Genomic DNA, 20,862 nt, shown 5'->3' with positions numbered 1-20,862 from the left:
GGATATTGTATTTACACTATAGAATTCCTAATACTTTGACTAAAATTATGAACCAATTATTCTTTAAAACACTAAACATAGTTTAAAAAAAAAAACAAAAGGAAGCATCATTAATGCACATGCATTGTATTAAAAATAATCATAGAGAGTAACACGATCAAAATTCAATTGCAATGTCTCGGTTACAATTATTATCAGCATATTGTGGAAATGATTAATGGTGAAATTTCTTATGAAAATATAGTGTATAATTATTATGCAGTATCTGTCAGTGGATTTTTTTGTTTACATCTTCTGCTAAGTATGACATCATAAAAATTAACAATGTTGCTCCAACAAAAATATTGTCAAGCTAATTTAATGTTTAAATATATTTTTAATTTAATAACTTGTTTATTAAAATGGTATTATGTTTTTTTTTTTCAAAATGTAACAGTTAACTTTCTTTTAATCTATACTTACTTGTTAACTTCTCATATTAGTTTTATTTAATATTTTGTTATCATAATAATACAGGTAATTCATTAGATTTTGAGTATTTGCATATCTCTCTTTCATATACTATTTATTTCCTAAGTTAATAAAAAGAAAGCAAACAAACTTCAAGAAATCATTAGGCCAAGTAATTGTCTTTCAATAAGTTGGGCTAAAAATACGTGAGCCTCTTTAATTTTGGGCCGCTTGTTCCTTAAACGAAACCCATTAAACTTTAGGCAATTTGTTCTTTAATTTTAACCTGCACCCTATATTTTTTTAAAATTTTCAAAATTTATTCTGGATTTGAAAATCTGAAATAATAAATATAATTCAAAAATAAAAAAATAAAAAAATTTGGACAAAAAAATTCAGAATATAAAATTAAAAATACATTCCAAATAAAAATTTCCAAAATTTAAAAATATGTTCCAAGAATCTAAATCTGAAATATTTTCAGATAAAACGTTATGAAAATAATTTTTATTTACATCATCCTTTTATTTAAGTTTATTTTCATTTTATTTAAGTTTATTTTATTTTTTTGGAGAAGTATTTTTGTCATTTTTAATAATAGATTGGATGTATGTTGGATAAGCAGAGAGAATTTGCCTAAACTTTAAAGTTCCTTGTACATTCATAAATTTGGTAGTGTAATGATTTTTAAAATATTTAATATAAAAATTCATAAATTTATTATATATACAACACAGATGCATGATAATGTAAACACCTTTTCTTTTGTTTTTTTTTTCTCACTCGTTTCAATATGTTTAGTGAATTGAACTTGTGTAATTAAATGTTTGTGTTTTTGATGTGAATGTAACTACAAGAACACATGATTCTTGACATTCTTAGGAACAACTTGAGCTGGATTTGAAAGGCACTTTACTTTAGAATTGGATCAATGTTCTAAATTCAAGAACTCACCAAAACTAAGCACCAACCAAGACTCATATTGAAGTCCATGTATTGTCAAATTGAATCAAAACAAAAAGAAAGAAGAACAAGAATTAAAACTGGACAGAATTTAAATGATAGCTACGGAACCAAAACAAAATTAAGAACACAATGCTGGAAACACAAAAATAAACGGTAGAAAAAGAAGTAAACTCTAGGAATCAAAACTACCGAATGGAAAATTGAAGAAAAGGGAAGAAGAACACTTATAGAATAAGATGTTTGCTGGATTTTGAGAATTGGAAGAAGCCATTCACGCCACTTGGAACCTTGAACCTAGATAAGTGATGGAGTGCCACCACTTGAAGCTCACCATAGCTCACAAGATAAGGCAAAGAAAAGGAAGACTCAAAACTCACAAATTCTCTCCAAAATTGAGTATAGTCTCTCTACTATAAAATTCCAATCTGAATTGTGAAGGACCTAAGCCCTCCTTTTATAGGAGTAAGGGCTGGTCATTTACATAGCTTATTCCCTAAGCTACCCAAAAAACTCCTAAGATCACACCCCCCTTACTATGCTCACTCCCCAAGCTTCTAGAATTTGCTAAACTAAAGCCTAAAGATGCTTTTACAAAAGAGGTGTCTCATGTTTCCCTCTAAGCACCTTTCTAAACATTATTCTATATTATTTACAATTTAAAAGAAACTATAAAGAGAGATATTTAATATGAAGCCTATTATTTGAGAGTTTGTAGACTTCTTTATCTTTAGGCTTGATCTTCTCTTTGACTTCTTTTAATTTGTGAGAAGACTAGAAGGAAGAACTTCAAATGTGTAGGTGAAAATCCTCCTCCTTCATTAATAAAATCCTCTCCTAGTGGATATCCATCATACTCCCCGAGTTGGAGAGAATTCGTCCACGAATTCAGTACTCCTGTATAAAACAAAGTCAGTTTGCTATTATATAAGAGAAGACAAGAAGAAATGGGCAAACATGACTTATCACTTTGAAATGGTGGGAGTTCAAAAAAAGATGGTCTATACACAGACCATGTTGGAAAAGATTGTTTAGGAATGATATTATTTGGTAAAATAGGAGATATGAAAAAATCATCCTTAACATTCTTTATCCAATATGGTGTGGAAGTAGGAACCTTAGGTAATGAAAATGACAAAGAAGAAGAAGACCTTGTAGGCGTAGCACGAGTCAACAAAAGTGATTTAGTTGAGAAGGTATTAAGACTCGGTCATGTACTTCAATTTCCTTTTCATTTTCTTTTTGAGTTTCTTTGGGATTGGTCCTATATGCTAGACGATGTGGTAAAGAAACCATGGGCATTAAGTCTATTTGGTGTTCAATCCCTTTTAGAGGTGGTAAGCCTTTAGGAGGATCTTGAATCACATCTTCATAGTCCTTTACCAAATTGTCCAAACATGTGGGACTATCCTTAGCCGACTCACAGTCAATAGTCCTAGGAATAGCTAAAAAAATAGGCTTTTGAGTAACTATTACCCTTTTAACTTGTTGTGTGGACATGAGAAGGCTTCTCTTGGAACTTTTTATATCATTTTCTTTCTCTCTTTTTTCTCTCATTTTAACTTGGTCCTCATGTACTTCCTTTGGAGAGAGAGACTTAAGAGTGACTTTGTGCCCATGGAAGTGAAAAGAAATTTTGTTGGTAAAGCCATCATGAAAAACTTTTCTATCAAATTGCCATGGCCTACCTAAAAGTATATGAGTAGCTTCCATTGGAACAACATCACACAAGACCTCATCTTTATATTTGCCAATGGAAAATGTAATGAGGACTTGTTTGTTCACTACTATCTCACCCACCTCACTCAACCATTGTAACTTGTAGGGCTTGGCATGAGAGATGGTAGGCAATCCAAGTTTGTCTACCACTCTTGTGCTTGCCACATTCGCACAACTCCCCCCATCCACAATCAAAGAGCATACTCTATCACTAATAAGACACCTTGAATGAAAAATATTTTCTCTTTGAGTTTTATCAAAAGGTTTTAACACTTGTCCAAGCATGCGTCTTATTACTAATAGGTCACCCTCATGTGGGCTTTCACTTTCACTCTCACTTGGGGATCTAGAAGGTGAGGAATGTCTAGAAGATTCAGACCCATGCTCACTACTATCTACCCCATCATGCATATACATAGCTCGTTTAGAAGGACAATTAGAAGCAATATGTCCATAGCTTAAGCATTTAAAACACTTCTTACTAGACGATTTAGGTGGTGATTTAAGCCTAGAATTGGAAGTGGAAGGCTTAGACTCTCTAGGTTTGAAAGTAGAGTCCTTAGAAGGGATATTTGAAAAAGAGTTATTTTTATTTTTCCAAGAAGAGTGGTAGTAGTTATCCTTAGAAGAATTTTTGAAAGCATTTTTCCTTGCAAGTTGATTTTAAATTTTTCTAGCAAGGTGCACCACATTTTCCAAAGAAGAATATTCTTGTAACTCTACCACGTCTTGAATGTCCCTTCGAAGACCACTCACAAACCTAGCTATCTTAACTTCATCACTCTCATCCATATTAACTCGAATTAAAAGCGTGTCTAATTGTTTAAAGTAATCATCCACACTTAGCGCGCCTTGATGAAACCGTTGGAGTTTCAACATAAGGTCTTTTCTAAAGTGTGGTGGTACGAATCTAGCGCGTAAACATGCTTTCAAATTGTTCCAAGAGACCACAGGCGGCCTCTTGTGTAGGTCAATGTCCATGAGGTATTGATGCCACCATTGCATGGCATAGTCCAAAAATTCTAAAGAAGCTAACTTAACCCTATGCTCATCCCTAACCCCATTTACATAAAAAATTTGGTCCACCTTAGCCTTCCATCCTAAGTATACATTGGGATCACTTTCACCACTAAAACTAGGAAGTTTTACATTAGGAGAACAAGGGCCAGCCACATGTTGGCGCCTCTCTTCATGGTGATGATGTCTTGGCCTTGGATTATCTTCATAATAACCATGGGAGTGCCTTGAAGAATGCCGACTAGGAGGAGGAGTTCTTCTCTCACGGTTTTGATGCATTTCTTCTCGGTTTAACTCCAAACTTTGGAGTCGTGCTTCCATCTTCCTTATCACCTCAAGATAGTGAGCATTGGATTGCTTGGCATTCTTTAAGTCTTCATAAAGGGCTGCCTTTTGTGGTGAGCACGGTTTGGAGGACTCTCCACTAGAGAAATGAGCCATGAGCAGAAAATACACAAAAACAGAAAACAAAACAGTGAAAGAAACTTGTTAAACAATTAAAAACAGTGAGATATAGGTTGCTGGAAAATGCCCAAGAAAGCACTCAAACCACTCCAAGAAAATATTCTGTCCTCAACCAAGCCTTGCTTGTGAAATGGAGTAGCTTCAAGTGAAATATGTCACAGCAAACCAACTTACTTAAGAACAAGTCTCCACACAACTTTTAAGAAGAACAAAGAGACAAGCAAGAAAAAGGTGTAAACAATAAAAGCTAAACCAAAAAACAGAGAGTAAAGTATGACAAACTAGAAAGAATATGAATGAAAGACAATCAAGAAAATAAGGAACTCAATGAATAAAGAAGGCACACAAAAAGAGTCCTAAAGAAAAGTGCTAGAGTAGATTAAAGAAAACAGAAAACAGCTACTGGAATTTTTTTTTTTAAAACAAACTATGCTATGTTTACAGATTTAACTGTACCGATTGAAAGCGAACTGGAAAGTGAAAAATTAACCACAGAAACTTCAATGTCTTAACTCAAAAATGGCACTGGAATGAGGTAAAAACAGTAAGCCAATTGAGAGAAATATATTTTTCAAAATTGCTGCCCAATTACCGTATTCTTTTCGGCAGTATTGTACACTTTTCGTATTTTATTTATCATTTTTTGTGTACTTGGAATTTTTGAGTGATTCTTTTTTCTATGCTTTTGTAACACTTTGAAGTATGTAAATCCAAATTTTCACAAATTTCCTATGAGCCAATTAATTGCAGTAAATTGAAAACAGTAGCACGTTTGTAAGAAAACAGAGGAGCCTATTTAGGAATGGAAAACAGTATGATGAACTAGCAAAGACATAATGGAAATTGTGTAAAGGAACTTGTATAGAATGAAAATACAAGCATGAACTCAAATCTAAAAATGAAAATGCACAAAGGATCAAGCAATAAACTAAAAAAAAAACAGAAAGTAAACCAAAGCAAGAAACAATTAAAGCAATAAAAGTACTACTAGAAGTAATGACAATTATGGAATAACATGACTAAGACAAAACTTGACATGATTACAAAATTAAAAGACATATAACAAGATATAACCACAAGTGAAAGGAAGCTTAAGGTCAGCTCTAGGAAGGAGAATGCCATTCCAAAAGAGCAGCCACACTCATATGAACAATGAGTGCTAGAATCCTTTTCACAAACACATGGTGTAACAAAAGAAAACAGCAAGAAAACTCAAAATAAAGCCTAAAACAGAATGGTAAACAACTTGAATTAAAGAGCTCTTGAAAGTAAAGTGCAATACAACTCAAGAATTAAGCAAAAACAAGCCTAGACTCTAGATACCACATGATGTGAATGTAACTACAAGAACACATGATTCTTGACATTCTTAGGAACAACTTGAGCTGGATTTGAAAGGCACTTTACTTTAGAATTGGATCAATGTTCTAAATTCAAGAACTCACCAAAACTAAGCACCAACCAAGACTCATATTGAAGTCCATGTATTGTCAAATTGAATCAAAACAAAAAGAAAGAAGAACAAGAATTAAAACTGGACAGAATTTAAATGATAGCTACGGAACCAAAACAAAATTAAGAACACAATGCTGGAAACACAAAAATAAACGGTAGAAAAAGAAGTAAACTCTAGGAATCAAAACTACCGAATGGAAAATTGAAGAAAAGGGAAGAAGAACACTTACAGAATAAGATGCTTGCTAGATTTTGAGAATTGGAAGAAGCCATTCACGCCACTTGGAACCTTGAACCAAGATAAGTGATGGAGTGCCACCACTTGAAGCTCACCATAGCTCACAAGATAAGGCAAAGAAAAGGAAGACTCAAAACTCACAAATTCTCTCCAAAATTGAGTATAGTCTCTCTACTATAAAATTCCAATCTGAATTGTGAAGGACCTAAGCCCTCCTTTTATAGGAGTAAGGGCTGGTCATTTACATAGCTTATTCCCTAAGCTACCCAAAAAACTCCTAAGATCACACCCCCCTTACTAAGCTCACTCCCCAAGCTTCTAGAATTTGCTAAACTAAAGCCTAAAGATGCTTTTACAAAAGAGGTGTCTCATGTTTCCCTCTAAGCACCTTTCTAAACATTATTCTATATTATTTACAATTTAAAAGAAACTATAAAGAGAGATATTTAATATGAAGCCTATTATTTGAGAGTTTGTAGACTTATTTATCTTTAGACTTGATCTTCTCTTTGACTTCTTTTAATTTGTGAGAAGACTAGAAGGAAGAACTTCAAATGTGTAGGTGAAAATCCTCCTCCTTCATTAATAAAATCCTCTCCTAGTGGATATCCATCAGTTTTTTTCATGTTAAACTTTTGCTGTCGAAAGAAAATGTTGATATAACAAAATATAAGCATCTTATATACAAATAAACATTTTTTTATAATCAGAAGTTTAGGTAAATTGTACTATGACCATTAACAGATCATTTATTAAGAAGAAGATGTTGTCACATCAATAGAAAAAAAATTAGGATATTTTACGAGATAAGATTGACTTTTATACTTAATATTAAACTTTGATGATTACTTTATAAAAAATAATATTGTGTTAAAAATTACATGGTATTTTTTTTCAATATTATTAAGATAAGATAATATGTGTAAGATATTTTATGAATTAATTGTTGAATACTTGGTAAATTTTCCCACAATTTATTCATTTAGCTTCAACTATGTTCCATTTACTAAAAATACTTTTCCAATATTCTTTTCAATTATGATAAAAAAATTATTTCCTTAGAAATTTTGCTTCTAAGAGAATGATTTATGGAATTGGAAAGAGATAATATCTCGTTGATTTGAATAAAATGATAACGATGATTAAGTGCAATTTGGTAATAAAAGATGATAATTTACTATTTTTTTTTCATTTTTGTTTGACGTAAAATTAAATAAATTGAGAAGAATGATGATATTAAGTAACATATACTACAAGAAAATCATTAAATAAAAAATAATTTTAAAGACAAAAATAATTAATTGTTATATTACTAAATTATATATTATTTTGGAGACTAAAAAAAATATTGGTTTATAAATTAGTTTCTATTATTCATAAATAGTTTATAAATTGGTATCTAATTAGGTACGGAAGTTTTAGTTACCAATTATTTAGATTCTAAATTTGGTAGAAAAATCTTAGTAGCTAATTATATACCAATTTAGAAACTATTTATCAATAATAGAAAGTAATTTAGAAACCAATATTTTTTAGTCTATAAAATATTATCTAATTTAGTAACAATAACAACTATTTTTTTTCTTTAAAATTGAATTTTATTCAATAATTTTGTTGTAGTGTTATTTGGTAAAGAAGATTTTAGTAAAGGTTAAAATTATGTTATAGAGGATATCTTGAATAGATTATTCATATGTGTTTCTACACAAAATTTAGAAAGCATAATAAATATTTGTAATAGATGTATAAATATTAAATATGAGTATTGCTATTAAATATGTATTAATAGAGTGATGAAGATCTTAAGATTGATTCCACATAGTAGAAAATTGAAGAGAAGTGAAAAACTTACATTGGAGAGAGACTTGGAAGGTTAGTGACATTTGTTGTTGGAGGTGTTGTTTCACTCATTTTTGTAGAAAGTTATAGTGATGAAACTATACTACAAATAACAAATGAGAACAAGTGAAGAATGTTGACATAATAAGTGTGATAGAAGCTTCACTCTCACCCAACAATGCAAAATTGATACACGATTTCAGTGTTGTATTTGAGAGATTATTTGTATATTTTTTAATCTCAAGAATGATCTATTAAAGAAAAGAATGAATAGTGGTGCTTTAAGGTCATGGGATATCACTTCTTTCTCTACCATTATTGTCTTTTTCTTCTTCTTCTTCTTCTTTCATACCTTTTTTTCTTTTTATATTTTCACTTAATTTAATGTGTCTTAGTCTTACTACTATTTTTCTCAATTTCTTTGTTACCAAGTCTCTTTACTTTAAGACTATAAGATCTACTTTTGTTTACTAGCTATCTACTTTGAATCCTGGTCTTGTTATTGTTTGAAAAGTGTTCTTTATATGATGTCCATGTAGAGATGAAAAAAAAATCTTTTTTTTTTATATACCACCGATATTGTTATTTAAATATGAATAAAAGTCTAAAGGGTCATAGATTTTCTTAAGAAAATTGTCTTTTTTTTTTGGATGTGATAAATGAAAACAGTTGATTGAAAATAGAGGGATACAGTGACATTGCAAATAGGTTGTATGAGTATAACCTGTGAAAGTTACATATAATGGAGACATAGGAGATGTTTGACAGAATGAATGGATAAGGAATCACACACCCATTTGCCTATGCAATGCTAAATAGGAGACCCACCACAATATTTATTTCTAAAATTAAAATCTGTAACACTAATTTTATAAGCTTGAGTTATAAACTTATGATATAAAATCTATTCACCTTTGTATGAATTTCCATCTTATAAGAGTTAAAAATTTTAACTAATCCTTTAATATTAAACCTAATCCATTTAACTAGGAATGATTCATGAGCAGAAAGCTTAATTATACGATGCATGAATATTCGTTTTCGTTGTTATCCTCTTCCAGAGTTGATCAGTCAAAGAGAGAAATAACAAGAAAAGTGAAAAAAGGTTTTGTCGTTTTGGATTGACGTGTTTTGCATATTCTGGAATCTAAAACTTAGATTGATTCCTTTCATAGAAAGTGGGAGCTGACTGGGGCTATGAGCATGAGGCACCACATTTGTTGAAGAATCAACAAAATTAAAAACACATTTATCTACTTTTTTATAGTTTTAAATAGCAAACAAACGTAATTCTTTATTTAACTGTGTATATCTGCATAAATTCAATGTTCTATTTCAGGTTTATTGGAAGAGATAAGAAGAACTTAAAAAAGAGTAAACAAACAATGGAAAAGCAAGGTGAATTGTTACAAAGGATTTTAAAAGACATCCTCTGTTCTTATCTAGCTTGCAAAGAGACTGAGCTAGATTTTATTCATAGTTTTTCATATTCTGTCACCACCACTATGCAAAGTTATACCCAGGAGAAGCAAAATACAGAACAAGACATTATTAAATCTGTATATTCATTCCTATTCCTCGTACTCTGCTGCTGCCTGCAAGATTCTCCCCTCTGTATATTTATCCGATCTATCGTATGGGAATTTCTTTTCTGCTTTATTCTTCTTCTTCTTCATCTTCTTCTTCACACCTATCTTTGTTTCTTTTAGTTTGAGCAACACTACCGAAACACTATTATTATTATTATTATTATTATTATTATTATATCAATATTATTGTGTATGTACGTGTAGAAAGAGGAGTAGTAGGCAATTCACGTGCTTCTGTACTCCTCAATAGGCCCACTCTTGAGGCAGAATCGTTTCATTCTGGATACTTGCCGCTGCTTTCGGTGACTGCTGGTTCTGAAGTGAATACATGCCATCCCTGTTACTCACTACAACATCTGCAAAAAAAATTATAAATATAACTACATCATGGTATGAGTATTATATTCATAGTTAATAACTGGGACAGATTGCAACTTGGTGGTTGTGAGCATGGACTTTTGGAGACTGCTCTTGCTTCCAAATTCAAAATTGTACTACTTAATCCCTTCCCTTGAATCAGAATTTATTAAGCAATTCGTGCTGGATAACAATTTTATATACTATTTATTTCACTCCATAAAAATATGAAAAAATGCAATAACTACTGGCGTTGTTGGAAGAGAAAGTAGATGAAATGAAAGTGGTTGAATGTTGAGTACCGTGGAGAGGATGGAAGGCACCAGGTTTGGGCCCAGACGTGGCAGCCATTTGATCGAAGTGGAGTTGCAAAGCCTGGACAACTCTGGCAGGTATAAGAACCGTGGAACAACCTTTACCTGACACATTGCACATAATAAAAATCATTTTTTTTATGTACGACGTGCAACCCATTAAAGTTTTATCACGGGTTTTCAACGTGAAGAAATCAGAATCCCTGAATTCGGTCACCAACTCTCTTAACTGTTTTTTGAGTAAAGAACAAAAAAAGTAAAAGCTCAGATAGTTTCTGAAAATTATAAATCTCTTTTAACAAAACATCGTTATTCTGTGTATTGATCTATTTTTCACATTCCTAGCCATGGTGCCATCAAATCACTAATGTCAAAAACTACAGAGATTAAATTGGAGTTTTTGTTTAATTTGAAAAGGGTGTATTATATTTTCGTGGTTTTGACAAGAGGAAAAAAAAATCACAGGTGCATCATGCGATAATAGATGATCACAGAAGATTCGTATTGAAATTCAAACACCATAAAAAAGAATAATGGTCAGCATCAGCCAAGGTTCACAAGCAAAGTGGGAGGTTGAAGATTAAACTAAAGGCAATTATTTAGTTTGAACAGAGAAAAAAGGAAAAAGAAAAAGCAACTTGCAAGTGGCATGCTTGTTTCCATTTCAGAATTTCACTAACCAGCAGCTTAAACATCAAGAAAACAAACAAACAGCAAGAAAATAGTGCGAAAAATGCAAATTCTTAAAAATAAACTAAAATTATGCGAGTTCGTTCACCTTGCTTGTTATTAGTGGGTTCGGAAGGGGTAGGGGCTCCCCCACGCGGCAAGAAAACGCCGGTCCCACCTCTGGAACCAGGCCCATCAAGAAACAAGGCCCGCATGCCGGCACCGAGAGGGTGTTGTGAGCCGGGCCGCGGCGCGCGGGCCCTGCGTACGTTTCCCTTTTTGGGCTCGTATGTCTGCCCTTGGTTTTTCCGACGCGGAGCGGGTTTCTGCTTGGCGGACACAGCCACCTGCTCCTGCTTCACCCCTGACAGCTGTCAACACGCAAAAAAAAAAAGTTAATTAATCGATCAAACAGTTTTAATCAAAGGTAAATAAATAGTATTTACTATTAGTGATAGGAAGTGTGATCTTACTACTTCAATGGCTCGAATCTGTTCCTGAACGAGAGATTGGTGAGAATTGAAGCTCTGAAGCTTCCCGAACATGTCGTAGCTGCTCCTCCAACAGCGCTCTTCGCGTGATGGTTCCTGAGAGGAAGCTTCTGCAGTCCCTGCTATGGCGTCCCGTGACTTGACCAGAGAAGAAACAAAAAGTTGTTATTACGGTTATTGTTGTTGTTAGTATTAATGAAACGAAAGTGGTTAAATAGAATAGTACCGAATCGAGATGGTGAGAGTGAATGGGGGAGAAATTGAAAGTGTGGTCGTCGGAAAGCAAGAAGGCAGCCATGCGGTGAGTCAACTCCGCGACGAAGTCGTGGTGGTTGCCGTCGTCGGGGAGAGAGGGAAGAGGAAGAGGCATGGTGGTTTGGAAGATGAAGATGGAGATGAATGAGAGAAAAGGGTTTAAATGAAGGAAGAAGAGAAGAAGAAAGTGTGGGGCCCAGTGCCTGTTGGGGTTGTGCGTTTTGTTGCGTTTAGTAGTTGGAGCATACACTGTCATTTACCTATATCTACAACTCAACTGCCATTTGTTGGACTCAGTATAAAACATTCTAACTACCTTTGAATCACACACTCACACTCTATCACACGGACACATATACGGTAAAATAACACGAATTATAGATTTATATATATAATTATAAATTATATAAATTGACAATATATATTTATGAATTATATAAATTGAAAATATATATTTATGAATTATATAAATTGAAAACAAAAAGTTTATGTATATAAGTATATTTCAGATTATTTTTTAGAAGAGAAAGATTTTATCATAACTGATTCATAAAGATTTGTTTTTTATTTTTATAATCATAATAACAATTTATACAATAAAATTTGAATTTTAAAAAAATTAATATATTTTTTTTTATAAAATTGTGTTAGAACGTACTAGAATTTTTAGAAATCTAATAAATATTTTTTGAATTAAACACTTCACGTGTCCTACCGGTGTCATACAAGTGTAGATAGATGTTCACGTCATTTAAGAGAAATGTCCGGACTTCATTAACTACTTAAATTCTTACTGTTATTCATTCTTCTCTCTCATCAAACCATATTATTAACAATTATTTACGCTTTAATTGTTCATTACAAAACCGATTGTGGTGGTGCTTAGTTTGGTGTGTTAATTAATGTGGAAGCTAAACAACTGTGCGTTCCTTCTGTTACTATTCTTACTCGTGTCACCATTAATGAGCTCAAATAATTTGTGTGTGTCATTTCTATTAGTTAGCTGCTGAATTTGGTGTTCCCTGCTCCTTACGTCAAAACCCCAATCAATGATTGATGTTGAACCGAATTAAACCAGACTTGAATGAATGATTAGGGACATTTTCCTGCGTTTAAAACTAATGTTGTTAAACAAAAGAAGAAAAACCTTGTTTTGATGAAACTATTTTGACATGGACAATCTTAATTCTTCAGAATTATTACGTAGATGCTTGAATTTGTTTTTGCATAACAAGAATATGAGATGACATCATCTTCACGTTAGGTAAGTATAGAGTGTAAAATGGGTTAATATGGAGGATGAACATTAAAATAGGTCACCTACTACTCCAGTTATTGATAAGTTTAACTCGTTCTCACGATTTTCATTAGTCAAGTTAGAGACTCTGCTCATGAAAGAAGAATGAGGATTGCATAAATTAACTTGTTCAAAGTAATTTTACATGTTACATTGTTTCAAAATTTTGAATAGTCTCCGTTGAGGCATGTCGTGGCCTAGAATGCTAAAGGTGAAAGGAATAATCCAGAGTAGTGTTATTATTACTATACATAGAAGGTGAAGGAAAAATTGAAAAAACATAAAGACTGTCTTTAAGATTTTTTTAAAAAAGTATTTCATTTGTTTGATTTTTAACATAACAAGAGTTAGAATGAAATTCAGATAAAATATTATTATCATTGCTAAATTTGGAAACACTATTAATGAGATTCTTGGTAATTTGACTAACATGCAAGATGGCACACGAAAAATTGTATTTTTTATAAAAGGATAAAATAATGTAGTAGATCCAAAATAGAAATTTTCATACATGTACATTACTTGATTTTACAGTTTATGTGTTAGTATATGAATGTTTGGAAGAGAAATTATTTTTGTCATTAGTAATGTGATGACATGCACTATGTCGGGATATCACAAAAGATCTTGAACAGTGGATGATGTCCTAAGAAAAGAAAATATAGATTCAATTGTATTAGTCATAAAAATTTGAGATGAATTTGTAGAAATAAAAGTATGATTTTTAGTATCATAAGGATGACAACAACTAACTAATAGGAGTATGACTTGGTTTATCACATATTTGACACTAGATTTTCTAACTTTGTCAAGAATTCATGGAGTTCCAAGAAGTTCTTTTATTAATCTTTAGATCAATAGACATCTTGTTTGTTGTTATAAAAGAGTTTTGAAGGTCAAAAAGTGGTTGTAAGATTAGACTCAATAGGATTGTGATCAATAGTTCTAACCGTTTCTCTTGAGAGAGAAGCAAGCTTCAATATCTTCAACAAAGTAAAGATTAATATGGATGAGAACATGTGACAAAATCATTATATTTTTCAGATAAACTATCTAATATCGTTTCAACATAATCATCTATGAATATAGAAGAACCGATGAGTATCAAAAGTATTCTTGATATAAAAAAGATATGGATATATGAATGCATAATATTTGTTTATGTATTTGATGTTTTGAAAGCATTTTATTTAAACAATCGATTATAAAAATGCATCATTCATACTCAAACATTTGTTTTTGTATAAAGTAGTTGTAAAAAGCTACTTACATTTCAAATAAATTATTAAATTTTATATAACTTTTACTTTTGAGCAAAGGTTAACTAAACTTTGAATTTTAGATTTTCAGCTCAGTTTTTGAGTAGTGATTTTATTGAGTCTCTAAAATACAATCATTTTTGTACCTGAGTGGAGAGATGGGGCCCAGGCACGGTCGGTTGACGTAGTATAACTGCTGACGTGTCGATCTTCTTCTTCTTCAGTCGTTCCTTCTTGGTGTCTCCTTCGGTCGAGCGGGGGAGGGTACCTGCGAAGACACTCCGACGCTCAAGTAAGTATGAGATTCTAAGTGCGGTTTAGTAGGTGAATGAAAACGTACCTTTCTCTGGCTTGAGCACCGTATTTATAGGATTGCCTAATGGGCTTTCTATCCCTTGGGCTCAGGGTGGTTATGGATAGGTCTTACCAATCGTGCTCCGGAATACCCGGGGAACATATCTTCTTTAAACGCGTATTCCTTATTCTTCGGAGGTGTATCTTAGCCACCTTAGCTTTGTCACACATGCCCTCACATTTATTATGCGTTCGGTCGGTCGGCCACGTTCGTCCGGTGCCTACCGGTACAATTTTAATATTTTAAAATATATTAAATTTTTTTAATAAGTTAAAATTAGTACATTTTAAAAATATAATAGAAGGATAATAAAAAAAAATCCAACAAGAGAATCATGACTATCGTTAGACATTACTAAGCTATTTTGTATATAATTTTTAGCTAACAATTAAAAATATATTAATTGCACTAAAAGTATGTAATATTTCTCTAATAAAAACATTCACTTAATTCCTAGAACATTTCGGTTCATGTGAAAAATTGTATTTATTTTTTATCCATGAGTTTAGTTTTAATATCTGTCAAATTTTTTATTTGTCTTTTATTCTTCCAAAATTTCAAATCATTATTTTACTGTAATATTGATTTTAAGATTGATAGATATACATTATTTGGGATGGTAATATTTTATTTAATACATAGAAAATTAATTATTATCATATAATATTAGAAATTAAAAGTAATAATTTTTAATTTTAGAAGAACAAAAACAAATAATTTTTTAATAGAAATCAAAATTGAAACATACTAATACTATAGTTTAAAAACATCTTACTTTTAACCATTTAAAATCAGTGTTAAAAATGCTTTTCTTTTGTACTATATCAGTCTTATAGATTAGTGCTAATAAAATTTTATATTTATTCTAGATTCAAGTGCCATATGTGGATCTATGAAGAGATCATTCAATTTTTGAAAGATTGTCAACTGATATACTTCAGTATGCATGTAAAACTAATTTTTTCATATATACATATATATATATATATTTATCTGTCAGTAATAATAAAGAAGCTGAAAATTGGTTTGATGGAGCTACTTTTTCATAAAGCAAGATTGTTGTTGAAGGAAGCCTAATTATATTCATGAGTTGCTAAATTATTAGAAGTGTACAACCTTATTGTGCAGAGTCCTAGGTAGCATGTGATAGGTTTCTTGGTTTCTACTTTCTTGTCCCCTATGCTACTGCTTAAAACTAATCATGCTAATCTTGTCTCTTTCTCATCTAATACTCAACGTTGTTGCTTTCCTCAGATCAAATGTCCATGGCAAAGGATCGAAGTTCTATATTCAGTTTTCAATATTTCTGTTACGTTGTCATCATCCTTTCCATATGCTCCATCATCTTATCTCTCTCTTGGAGTCACTGTTGCAGTCAGTGTCATTCACCATACCAAGTAACAGTAACAGAGAAAAATCCACGAATCAACCTCCTTTCATATCCCTCTGCATGGAACCACCTTGTGTTCTCCTCAGAGCCACCTTCAAAGTTTCTTAAGATTGCACTTTTTGTCAGGAAATGGCCACACAAGTCTCGTGCAGGGGGGCTCGAACGCCACGCCCTCACACTCCACCTTGCCCTTGCTAAAAGAGGCCATGATCTTCACATATTCACCACTTCCACAGACTCCTCCTTGTCCAACTCTTCAATTGATCACAACTTACACTTTCACTTCTCCAAACCAACTCCTGCTGGTTACCTCGACCAAGCTTCCGTTTGGGAGCAATTTCAAGCACAAAACTCGTCTGGTAAACCGTTTGATGTTGTTCACACTGAGAGTGTTGGACTTAGGTACACAAGATCTCGATATGTTACTAATTTGGCCGTCACTTGGCATGGGATTGCGTACGAGACCTTTCACTCTGACATCATTCAAGAACTCCTTAGAACACCCCAGGAGCCAAAGACAAAGGCTTTGACTGAAAGAGCTGTGAAGGTTGTTGAAGAGGTCAAGTTCTTCCCAAACTATGCTCATCACGTAGCCACTAGTGATCATGCAGGCGATATCCTAAAGAGGGTCTACATGATTCCAGAAGAAAGGGTCCATATTATTCTGAATGGTGTGGACCAACAGGTTTTCAGGTCAGATGTTTCAAAGGGGATTGAATTCAAGAAGAGGCACGGGATTCCGGATTCGAAGTCATTGGTGATAGGACTGGCTGGGAGGTTAGTGAAGGACAAGGGGCACCCTTTGATGTTTGAAGCTTTGAAGCAGATAATTGCAGAAAATAGCAGTTTCCAAGAGAGTAGCATGGTTGTGGTTGCTGGGGATGGTCCTTGGGGTGCAAGATACAGAGATCTTGGGGCAAATGTATTGGTTTTGGGATCCTTAGAACAAGCTGAATTGGCATGTTTCTATAATGCTATTGACATTTTTGCAAACCCCACTTTAAGAGCACAAGGTTTGGATCACACTTTGCTAGAAGCCATGCTAACTGGGAAGCCAGTGATGGCTACAAGGCTTGCAAGCATTGCAGGGTCCGTAATAGTAGGCAACGAAATGGGTTACACATTTTCACCAACAGTGAGTGATCTAAAGAAGGCCATATATGAGTTATGGATTAGTGGAAGAGATGGTCTAGAGAAGAAAGGTCAGGTTGCCATGCAAAGAGGTTTGCAGTTGTTCACTGCCACAAAGATGGCGGCTGCTTATGAGAGACTTTTTCTTTGCATATCAAGTGCAATGCATGAGAACCATTTCTGTGAATACCAACCACCAGGTTATTAAAGTAATTAGAATCAGAATATTGGAGAAAAAAACAAAAGGAGAAGCTTGTTGCTACTACTGATCAGTGTTTTTGTGAAGTCAAACAAATTAATGATTAACTACTAAGCTACCACCGTCCTTGCACATGCTTACATGATATCTTAATTCTTAAGGCGACAATCTTTTCCTTAGGTCACAAGCAGCAACAACAACGAAAGTCTACTACCTTTCGTAATGCTGATCCTTGCACGGTACCCTATCTAAGCACATTTCCACAACTTCTGAAACACCACGCTGTCATTGCATCTAAAATCTGACTCCAACTTTATGCAATCTGTTTCAAATAAGATCTTTCATCAGCAATTCTCCACAATAACATATTATGTATTTACATAAGTGCATCTCTACTTTCCTCATTTCTGTTTAAAAAACTTCAAATTATATGATTTTTTCCAAATTCAGATTGATGAATTTGATCGAAGTGTACTTTAGTTAATTGGTGAATTTTACGTAGGTTTCAGGAAATAGAGGTACGCCCAAGAAATTATTCGACGAGGAAAATAGGAAATTCACTCAAACCATGTTAAAAAGATAATATTAGTACTTATTAATATGTATTTTGAAATTGTGAAAAGTCGAACAAATCATAGTAATATTATAAAAGAGCTTGGGTCCAATGACAATTTACTCTAGGTCCCAACGCTTAGATTTTGAAATATGGTAAACTTTCTAATTTTATAATAAGTGATTAATTTATTACAAAATATCAATAATAAAATCTCACTTATTTCAAAATTAACTCAACCAGTTGCAATTTTGACTTTTAAGATAAAAGCCCCAAGTTACTACTTGAAAAAAAGAAATATCAATTGCAATGAGATTTTGTACGCAGCCAAAGAGACTATCACTATCTCATAATGCTGACTTTCTTGTTGTCTTACTAGAGAAATCCAAGTGGCAAATAATGCTTTACTTATGATGCACAGCAGGAGGCATTGGATAAATATTAGCTAACGGAACAAAGTAGAGAGGGAAATGAAAACGCAGAATGAAGGAAAAGCTCATTCTGGATTGAGAAAATGTCATTTTCAATTTGAAATTTGTACAGGAAAAATGAAAGTAGATTTTTTGTTAAACTCACGTATATTTCTATCATGGGAAGAAGTAGGATATAGGAGTTTAGGAACATAAGGTGAGAGATGAAATCCATTTCATGTTCAACCATACGTCAGAACAGATGTTGAGCGAATTTCCTTTCCTTGTTTGGATAGCAATGCCTATATTGTTGTAAGGGTAATGGACATTAAAAGAGCCTTTTGATGTTAGTATTTTTTTTAACCAGTTGATTTACACAGCAACATCAACCGACGGCATCTTTGAGCCACTCAGAGTCATGCAAACTGAGTCTAACAATCACAAAATATACAAATTACATATGTACTTAGTTCCAGCAAAGACAGTTCCAAATGGCAATTATAATAAGCTCATTTTCCCTTTAAAAGCCCAACCAAGTAATAGTTCCATCTGCATAAACGACACAATTAAGACATCAAAAATCAAAATGACAAGAAAGACTACTATTAATTGTTAGACTCCAGGAGAATAATAAAGGCTTACAATGAGGACGAAGAACTATCACCGTTGGGGAAGTCAAAGTGCTTATGTATGGAGGTAATTGGCAGCCATCATTAGCTCTAGAGTCAATTCAGGTTCAATGGGAAATTCCGTTTCCTTCCCACTAGTAAGAGCAACACCTCAAGTCATTAGATAGACATTAGCACAAGATAAAATGAGAGATTTCGGATCAAAGTTTCCCAAAGTAAATACCATTTAAAAATTTATTGGATTTGTGTAAGAAATATGCAGCTATACTACACAGAAAATGGGAACTCAGAAATGAGCAAAGATTGATATGCATGATGGAAGAAGGTAACAGAATAAAAGAATGGTGCACATTTTAAGGTCTAGAATACACTTTAAGATCATAACAGTGTGACACAGACTAGATCCTATGACACAACAAATCAAATAAAACCATATGTTTGACTGGAGCACTAAATTCCACAAAAGTTCGTGTTCCGTAGCATACAAAGCTTCCATCCAAGTATAAAAAAAACATTTAGTCTTTTACATCAAAGAAATATCCAGGATCACTTGGTAGAATCAAATAATTCAACTAACTATACTATAGTTATCTTCCCCCCTGTTCTAAATGATCCAACTTTTAGTGCTCACTAAAAATGACCTCACAATGATATGCACAAATAAAAAATTGAATGAAGTGTGTATTGCTTATGCACACAATAACTAGCAAAGCGGTTATTGAACATGCTAAACACTAGATCTTCATGTCACAATTTACACGATTTCATCAAGGAGATGTTATTACCCTACAGTAAAGTACTCAGGGAAATCCTTTTTCACCGAGAATCAAGTACTAAAAAATATTTATCCATAAAGTCAACAACCATGGATCTATTTTGAAGCGAATTGGTAGTAAGTGCAATTTTGGCAGATCCATCACCCATTCCGTTGTGGGGGGAAATTCACTAACATCACTATTGCATTTTAAGATAATAGGTTGCTCTTGCTCCCAATACAACCTATCATGAGTTGTTAATAACTGAAAATAGACCTAAGGCTTTTGATACACCAAAATTCATATTCAATTACACAAACAAATGACTAGTTAAAAACGAAAGAAACATCGTATACGGCAATGTTCCAGTAGCGAAGTCAGAGAAAGGAAAACCTGGCAAATTGGAGATGCCAATAAAAGTACTGGCAAATCTTCTCCAGAATGGTGGTACTGATCTCGGGAAAGGTGACTTCGCCGTGCTGCCTCTCAGCGAAACTCCCTGTGAAAGATATCATTATTATGTGTATAGTAATGAAATTTGGAACCCTAATTGCAGTGAAAAGGGGCAATTTAATATAACATAATAGCGAACCTGGAGAAGTGAGCATGTTATGTATGGTCTGTGAAACCATTGCAGCTTCTTTGTCGACCACAAATTCGAAACCCTCCGCACTGATCAGCTTCACTGTGTCTTCCTTCTTCATCTTCTGAATCTTTCTTCCCTTCTCCTTCCGTTTAACTAACCAATCGATTATCGTCGGAACGTAAACGTTTGCAGTTTCAAACTTACGGTTTCTGGAAGGAAGGGCTTTGATCCAGGCCTTTTTGGACGGGCCCGCTTTTGGACCTTAATTACTGACTAAAGCCCAACTATTAAGTTTTGGCAGTTTCTTCCTGCACTCCTACATTTTTCTTCCTTTACCTTCACAATTTCGTAAATTCCAAAATTAATCTTCACCTTTTATTTGAAATGGGGATCTAGGAGTGTGCTACGAATTCATCAATCCGGAAGCGAATCATATTTTTTACAGGATGAAGAGTGTTTTGGAAGCAAAATTTGCAT

At 33.2% G+C, this 20,862-nt stretch overlaps 4 protein-coding genes across 5 annotated transcripts; 1 reads left to right on the top strand and 3 right to left on the bottom strand.

The window, feature by feature from the left end:
- Window positions 1–1,786: 1,786 nt before the first annotated feature.
- On the bottom strand, window positions 1,787–6,498 carry LOC137817084 (uncharacterized). The gene is made up of 2 exons (XM_068620313.1): window positions 6,300–6,498; window positions 1,787–4,573 (listed from the first exon to the last, which is right to left on the bottom strand). The coding sequence occupies exon 2, from the start codon at window positions 3,547–3,549 to the stop codon at window positions 2,584–2,586; it is 966 nt and encodes a 321-aa protein (XP_068476414.1). The 5' UTR covers window positions 3,550–4,573; window positions 6,300–6,498; the 3' UTR covers window positions 1,787–2,583.
- A 3,036-nt stretch (window positions 6,499–9,534) lies between these two features.
- Window positions 9,535–12,055, bottom strand: LOC137817044 (uncharacterized). 2 transcript variants are annotated; one of them, XM_068620259.1, is made up of 5 exons: window positions 11,793–12,055; window positions 11,549–11,704; window positions 11,185–11,446; window positions 10,395–10,511; window positions 9,535–10,091 (listed from the first exon to the last, which is right to left on the bottom strand). In XM_068620259.1, exons 1-5 carry the CDS (start codon window positions 11,934–11,936, stop codon window positions 9,979–9,981), a joined length of 792 nt encoding a protein of 263 aa, XP_068476360.1. In that variant the 5' UTR covers window positions 11,937–12,055; the 3' UTR covers window positions 9,535–9,978. The 2 variants fall into 2 exon arrangements, with proteins under 2 accessions (XP_068476360.1, XP_068476361.1); XM_068620260.1 differs by having other exon boundaries at window positions 11,552–11,704.
- A 3,840-nt stretch (window positions 12,056–15,895) lies between these two features.
- LOC137817025 (uncharacterized) lies at window positions 15,896–17,584 on the top strand. The gene has a single exon (XM_068620234.1). It carries the CDS (start codon window positions 15,992–15,994, stop codon window positions 17,459–17,461), a length of 1,470 nt encoding a protein of 489 aa, XP_068476335.1. The 5' UTR covers window positions 15,896–15,991; the 3' UTR covers window positions 17,462–17,584.
- A 1,155-nt stretch (window positions 17,585–18,739) lies between these two features.
- Window positions 18,740–20,616, bottom strand: LOC137817026 (uncharacterized). The gene is made up of 4 exons (XM_068620236.1): window positions 20,392–20,616; window positions 20,193–20,298; window positions 19,058–19,178; window positions 18,740–18,964 (listed from the first exon to the last, which is right to left on the bottom strand). Exons 1-3 carry the CDS (start codon window positions 20,501–20,503, stop codon window positions 19,100–19,102), a joined length of 297 nt encoding a protein of 98 aa, XP_068476337.1. The 5' UTR covers window positions 20,504–20,616; the 3' UTR covers window positions 18,740–18,964; window positions 19,058–19,099.
- Window positions 20,617–20,862: the final 246 nt, after the last annotated feature.

This window comes from Phaseolus vulgaris, unplaced genomic scaffold (genome assembly GCF_000499845.2).
Source record: "Phaseolus vulgaris cultivar G19833 unplaced genomic scaffold, P. vulgaris v2.0 scaffold_15, whole genome shotgun sequence".
Classification (NCBI taxonomy): domain Eukaryota; kingdom Viridiplantae; phylum Streptophyta; class Magnoliopsida; order Fabales; family Fabaceae; genus Phaseolus; species Phaseolus vulgaris.
The sequence above is the reverse complement of the archived record's forward strand: the minus strand, read 5'-3'. Positions and strand labels throughout refer to the sequence as shown.